The 7,342-nt window shown below is 35.7% G+C and overlaps 2 protein-coding genes across 2 annotated transcripts in view; both read left to right on the top strand.

Annotated features, from left to right (window-relative positions):
* Positions 1 to 1,018, top strand: part of LOC107552035 (L-threonine 3-dehydrogenase, mitochondrial-like) — an 8,705-nt gene extending 7,687 nt beyond the window's left edge. The window contains exon 8 of the mRNA XM_016233840.1: positions 705 to 1,018. Coding sequence (XP_016089326.1) covers positions 705 to 1,018 — 314 coding nt within the window. The remainder of the gene's footprint in view (positions 1 to 704) is intronic.
* Positions 1,019 to 6,117: 5,099 nt separating this feature from the next.
* Positions 6,118 to 7,342, top strand: part of LOC107552088 (uncharacterized) — a 23,228-nt gene continuing 22,003 nt past the window's right edge. The window contains exon 1 of the mRNA XM_016233916.1: positions 6,118 to 6,329. The gene's annotated coding sequence lies outside the window, so the exon portion shown is untranslated. The remainder of the gene's footprint in view (positions 6,330 to 7,342) is intronic.

The raw sequence follows: 7,342 nt of genomic DNA, 5'->3' as shown, positions 1-7,342 counted from the left end.
AAAGCTGAAATAAAATAGAAATATTAGAAAACTAAAAATGTTGCCTTGTGTTTTATGGAAACTAAAGCTATTCAAATTTGAATAAAGCTAAAAATATTAGACGAAACACTTAAACTTCGAAAATTTGAAAATGTTGCTGTGTGTTGTTATTGTAAAGTATTACAAATTAAAATTAAGCTTAAAATCTGAAAATAAAATAAAAGCTGAAATAAAATAGAAATATTAGATGAAAAACATAAAAAAAGCTTGAAAGAAAATAGAAATGTAGCCATGTGTTGTTATTGTAAATTAAAAGTATTCCAAAGTAAAATAAAGCTGAAATAAAATAGAAATATTAGATGAAAAATTTAAAAAGTAAAACAAAATGATAAATGTTGCCATGTGTTGTTATTGTAAATTAAGAATATAAAAAATTTACATAAAGCTGAAATAAATTTGATAAAAAACCCAAACTTAAAAAACTTTAACGAAACTGTTGCCTTGACAACTAACTGTAATAAAAATAAATAGAAATAGAAAAAAACTAATAAAATTACACAATTGAAGCACATAATAAAATGACTAACACTTCAACTAAAATGAAAACTGAAAATGTAAAAATAAAAGCTAATCCAAAATATTAGTAACTACTGTAATAGTAAATAATACTAAAATATCTGTGTTAATGCATCTGTGTAAACTTTTGCTTCCGTCTCTTCTATCAGACTATGCTGTTCAGATCTTCCACGATGCTGTGGAAGCGGGTAACTTTGTGTGCAATCTGAGGCCTGACACGAGACTCCCCATGATGTTCGTTGATGATTGTCTGAGAGCCACACTGGAGGTTCTGGAAGCTCCTGCTGAGGTGCTGTCCATGCGAACGTACAACATCAGCACCATGAGCTTCACTCCAGAGGATCTGGAACAAGAAATCAGGAGGCACCTGCCAGACCTGCAGGTCACCTATGAAACTGACCCAGTTCGACAAGCCATTGGTGAGAGTCGAACACATCAGTCATCGGCCATTCAAGACGTATGAGTTTGTTTCTTCATCAGATTTGGAGAAATGTAGCATTACAGACACTCTGCAGTGAATGGGTGCCGTCAGAATGAGAGTCCAAACAGCTGATAAAAACATCACAATAATCCACACCTCTCCAGTCCATCACTTAATGCCTTGTGAAGTAAAAAGCTGCATGCTTATAAGAAACAAAGCAATCATTGAGGCATTTTAACTTCAAACTATTGCTTCCAGCTAAAATATATATCCATAATCCACAATATTGCTTTTAGTGAAAAAGTCATCTGGTCTGAATCAGGAGAGAAATCTGCACAGATCAAGCACTTTTTAAAAGATAAAACATTCTAAAACGGCTCTAAACAAATATGTTGGTGGATTTTGATGTGAGAGGACAACAGTGGATGAACTTTCTCACTGGAGGAAGCGTTATTATGGATTATGGAAACAATGGTTTAAATTTTAAAATGTCTTAATGATTTGTTAATTTGTTTTAAATTCAAACATGCAGCTTTTTATTTCACAAGACGTTAACTGATGGACTGGAGTGGTGGACACTCTGCAGTGAATGGGTGCCGTCAGAATGAGAGTCCAAACAGCTGATAAAAACATCACAATAATCCACACCACTCCAGTCCATCACTTAATGCCTTGTGAAGTAAAAAGCTGCATGCTTATAAGAAACAAAGCAATCATTGAGGCATTTTAACTTCAAACTATTGCTTCCAGCTAAAATATATATCCATAATCCACAATGTTGCTTTTAGTGAAAAAGTCATCTGGTCTGAATCAGGAGAGAAATCTGCACAGATCAAGCACTTTTTAAAAGATAAAACATTCTAAAACGGCTCTAAACAAATATGTTGGTGGATTTTGATGTGAGAGGACAACAGTGGATGAACTTTCTCACTGGAGGAAGCGTTATTATGGATTATGGACACAATGGTTTAAATTTTAAAATGTCTTAATGATTTGTTAATTTGTTTTAAATTCAAACATGCAGCTTTTTGATTCACAAGACGTTAACTGATGGACTGGAGTGGTGTAGATTATTGTGATGTTTTTATCAGCTGTTTGGACTCTCATTCTGACGGCACCCATTCACTGCAGAGGATCCATTGGTATACAAAGATGTATTGCACTCCATTGCAATGTATTCTGATCATGCATTGCATAATCTTTGGTGGATATGCCAATGCAAAAAAAAAAACATTTAGCAGAAATAGATTTTCGGTGATAGCTTATAAACCTTTGGAGGCAGGCCTACCACGAGCTCTGAGGCTGTTAAGCGATGATATATGTTTCTGTAGAGGCCACAAGTCTTAGTCCAAGTGTTATTTCAACTAGGACAAATACATCTGGAACCAAAGCTGCATAAAAAGTGGTCGTGGCTGTTGTGCTCAGCAGGGTTAAATAACAGCGCTGTTGTGTGTTCCTTTAATCCATCTTGTTTGGTAACTGCTGACAGCCTTACGATATTAAGTAAGAAGTGGTCGAGCTGTGAATGTCTTCAGTATGAGGGTGATAACCGTGAGATAATACACAACAGAAATAATCCTCTGTTGCTTGTGTCAGTATGAATTATTACAGCCTTCACATTTCACACTGCGCTACAAAAAAAAGTAGCATGTGGGGAAGTCGTGGCCTAATGGTTAGAGAGTCGGACTCGTAACCCAAAGGTTGTGGGTTTGAGTCTCGTACCGGCAGGGATTGTAGGTGGGGGAGTGAATGTACAGTGCTCTCTCACACCTTCAGTACCACGACTGAGGTGCCCTTGAGCAAGTCACCGAACCCCCAACTGCTCCCCGGGCGCCGCAGCATAAATGGCTGCCCACTGCTCTGGGTGTGTGTTCACGGTGTGTGTGTGTGTTCACTGCTGTGTGCACTTTGGATGGGATAAATGCAGAGCACTATGGGATAAATGCACACGTCACTTTAAAATGGCAAAGTCTGCAAAATACAGTTTTTAGGTCAGTGCTAGTAGAGCCGCACGCCAATAGCTTGCAGATGAACTTTGATGGTTTTTGAAAAGGTAACAGTGTGCCACCAGCTACAGGGCAGCTTAGGAGGATCACAATCCTGTTTTATATCAGCGCTGAGCAGGAAGCTACATTTCAGGTTACTGTCCAAACAATCCGCCTACTTACATTTCTTCCTTTTGATAAACACATCAATGAAACGTTGATAAAATTCAATACAAACTTATATTCTTATTATAAATCATCAGTATGCAGTGTGTAATAAGACAAGTATCACTATTACCATTTACTTAACTTTTCAAAGCAATCTTTTTTTTTGAAAAAAATATCCTATAGACAAACATTGAATGAATTTATAGAGCAATTTCTAGATGCAAGAATTAAACAGTAGATCAGTAAGAAACCTATAAATACGGAAGAGGATTAGGGCCAAGCAATAATAAAAAAATTAAACCATCTTGAGATTAAAGTCGTTACATTTCAAGAAAAAAGTTGAGATAAAATGTTGAGATTAAACTCGTTACATTTCGAGAATAAAGTCATGTTACAAGAAAAAACTCGTTAAATTTCGAGAGAAAAAAGTCGAAATAAAATGTTGAGAATAAACTCATTATATTACGAGAAAAAGGTTGTTAAATTTCGAGAAAAAAGTTGAAAATGTTGAGAATAAACTCACTAAATTACGAGAAAAAAAGCCGTTAAATTGCGCGAAAAAGCTCGTTAAATTTCGAGAAAAAACGTTGAGATAAAATGTTGAGAATAGACTCATTAAATTACGAGAAAAAGGTCGTTAAATTTCGAGAAAAAAGTTGCAAATGTTGAGAATAAACTCACTAAATTACGAGAAAAAAAGTCGTTAAATTGCGAGAAAAAGCTCGTTAAATTTCGAGAAAAAAGTCAAGAATAAACACACTCATGTCATGTTCATTTCATCTCGTTGGACAGTGTTATTTAGCGTCAGTGGGGTTGGTTGGAGAGTAATGCATTTCTTCCTTTTCTCATCAAATATCACATTGGAAAAGTGGAAATCAATTGCTTAATGAGTATTTAATAATAATGTATTAATTAGGGGTAGACAGGCTATAGGGAGGGCTCTATCTATCTATCTATCTGTCTGTCTGTCTGTCTATCTATAAAAACAAAATTTATCTATCTGTCTATCTATCTAAGAACTAAATCTATTGATCTATACATCTAGCTGTCTATCTATAAAGAACTAAATCTATCTATCTAAGAACTAAATCTATTGATCTATATATCTAGCTGTCTATCTATACATAACTAAATAAATCTATCTATCTATCTATCTATAAAAAACTATATCTATCTATCTATCTATCTATCTATCTATCTATCTATCTATCTATCTAAGAACTAAATCTATTGATCTATATATCTAGCTATCTAGATATGTATATATCTAAAACTAAATCTATCTATCGATCGGTCGGTCGGTCTAAGAACTAAATCTATTGATCTATATATCTAGCTGTCTATCTATAAAAAACTAAATCTATCTATCTATCTATCTATCTATCTATCTATCTATCTATCTATCTATCTATCTATCTATCTATCTGTCTATCTGTCTGTCTGTCTGTCTGTCTGTCTGTCTGTCTATCAATAAAAAACTAAATTTATCTATCTGTCTATCTATCTAAGAACTAAATCTATTGATCTATATATCTAGCTGTCTATCTATAAAGAACTAAATCTATCTATCTATCTATCTATCTATCTATCTATCTATCTATCTATCTATCTATCTATCTATCTATCTATCTATCTATCTATCTATCTATCTATCTGTCTGTCTGTCTGTCTGTCTATCTATCTATCTATCTGTCTGTCTGCCTATAAAAATGAAATCTATCTATCTATCTGTCTGTCTGTCTGTCTGTCTGTCTATCTATCTATCTGTCTGTCTATCTATCTATCTGTCTGTCTATAAAAAAACTAAATCTATCTATCCATCTATCTATCTATAAAAACTAAATCTATCTATCTATCTATCTATCTATCTATCTTTCTGTCTGTCTGTCTGTCTATCTATCTAAGAACAAAATCTATTGATCTATATATCTAGCTGTCTATCTATAAAGAACTAAATCTATCTATCTATCTATCTATCTATCTATCTATCTATCTATCTATCTATCTATCTATCTATCTATCTGTCTGTCTGTCTGTCTGTCTGTCTGTCTATCTATCTATCTATCTGTCTGCCTATAAAAACGAAATCTATCTATCTATCTGTCTGTCTATAAAAAAATCTATCCATCTATCTGTCTATCTATCTATCTATCTATCTATCTATCTATCTATCTATCTATCTATCTGTCTATCTATAAAGAACTAAATATATCTATCTATCTATAAAAAACGAAATCTATCTATCTATCTGTCTGTCTATAAAAAACTAAGTCTGTCTGTCTGTCTGTCTGTCTAAGAACTAAATCTATTGATCTATATATCTATCTATCTATATATCTATCTATCTATCTATCTGTCGATCTGTCTGTCTAAAAACTAAATCTATGAATTGCAGTCCGATCACCGAATGATGTTTTTGTGTATATAAACTGGCAAACAGAAAAACTGCCAAGAGTGGCATGTTTTTGTGTATAAATACATAAAAATAATTGTAATGATATATTGGTATCGATAACAATACACATTTATTTAAAGGGTCAACGCAAGCTGTGTGACGCCATCAAACTGAGCACGCAGATGTACAGTAACTGCATTCATCCTAATAATAATGACTTCAAAAGTTTAGATATAAATGAAAGTAGTTTGCGTTATATTTCATTTGGTATGAACAACAAAAGATCAAATAACGTGCATGGAATTCTGGGCGTCCCTGTGATCACGTGATAAATAAGCATTAGTAGGTCGTCAGAAAGTAACGCATTATAGCGACAGCAGCAGCAGCAGGGTCGGACCTCGCTGTGGTGACCCACCTTTGAGTTTGGGCAGGAGATGTTTGCTGAGGTTTGCCAGCTGTCCTACTGCTGACCACGACAGCCCTCGCGTAACTGCAAGCATCACATTCTCATACACAAACTCCTGATGTAAATACTGGCGTTTATCGTCACCATCAAACTCCGTCCAGTGAAAACAGCCGCTCAGACGCTCGATGCCTTCATCTCTCTGAAACAACACATATCACGAGAGCTTCCAGACAACACCTGCCGCGCGTTAATGCGCCTCAAAGCATAAAGCGTAATACAATTCAATCTTAAAGCGTCCTTCACAGCTAATGATGGATCTAACGTTACTGTATCGTGACTTCAGACGCGTCGTCGAATCTGCTGCGTGCTTCACGCTTCTATCAACAAGTGCGTGCGCAGGTAAATTAAGCCATTGCTTCTTCACTAGATATCTAAATGGTGTTCATTTGTGTGAGAATGCGGTGCAGGTTACCTTCATCCTCGAGATCTCCTGTAATGTGTGTGTGGAGGCCATCGTGAGACTGACTGTTGTGTTTGTTGCCAGGGAAACCCAGAGGACTTGATACTGCACAGTGTTTCTAATGCATGTTGTAGGCCTATGTTCTGTTTTATATACATCAACTTATACCTGGTGTAAACTTTATACATAATGTTGTGATATTAGCCTAATATTAATTCCATAATGTATGATTTCATAATACTGCACCTTTAACCCAATATTTGCTTTTGAAATATTGTGACATTAAAGGGGTCATATGATGCTGCTAAAAATAACATTATTTGGTGTAATGAAATGTGTTTATGCGGTTTAAAGTAAAAAAAAAACACATTATTTTCCACATACTGTATGTATGTTGTTCTCCCCGCCTTTCTGAAACGCCTCGATTTTTACAAAGCTCATCGGTCTGAAAAGCGAGGTGTGCTGTGATTGGCCAGCTATCCAGTGCGTTGTGATTGGCCGAATACCTCAAGCGTGAGACGGAAATGTTACGCCCCTCACCATACTGTGATGCCGTGTCCCGGCCGGAGCAACGAGACAAAAACATTAAAACCCATTATAAACGAGGCATTTGTTGCATCCAGTGGGGACATAATTACGGATTATAATGACCTATACTGTCTTTTTACGCGTTGCGTTGCATTGCATCGCGCCGTGTAAACATAAAACTCTGTCTGCATTTGTGATCGGAGAAATGACAAACAACAAGCTCTACACTGCTCAAAACTCGCGTTTGAATCATCAGTGGCAAATCCTTTAAATGAAAACGTACTTACAGACTGTGAGTCAGAACTGCCGGCATTTTAGTCTAACGTTACTCTCCCAGGATCAGTAAACAGTCCTCCATAAAATGTGTGTAAAACGGCGCGCCCGGCGGATCCGACGAATGAGCGGCAACCACATGTGACGACCC

The sequence above is a fragment of the Sinocyclocheilus grahami genome, unplaced genomic scaffold (assembly GCF_001515645.1).
Source record: "Sinocyclocheilus grahami isolate Dianchi unplaced genomic scaffold, SAMN03320097.WGS_v1.1 scaffold440.1, whole genome shotgun sequence".
In the NCBI taxonomy this organism is placed as follows: domain Eukaryota; kingdom Metazoa; phylum Chordata; class Actinopteri; order Cypriniformes; family Cyprinidae; genus Sinocyclocheilus; species Sinocyclocheilus grahami.
This window is presented reverse-complemented; position numbering and strand designations above follow the sequence as displayed.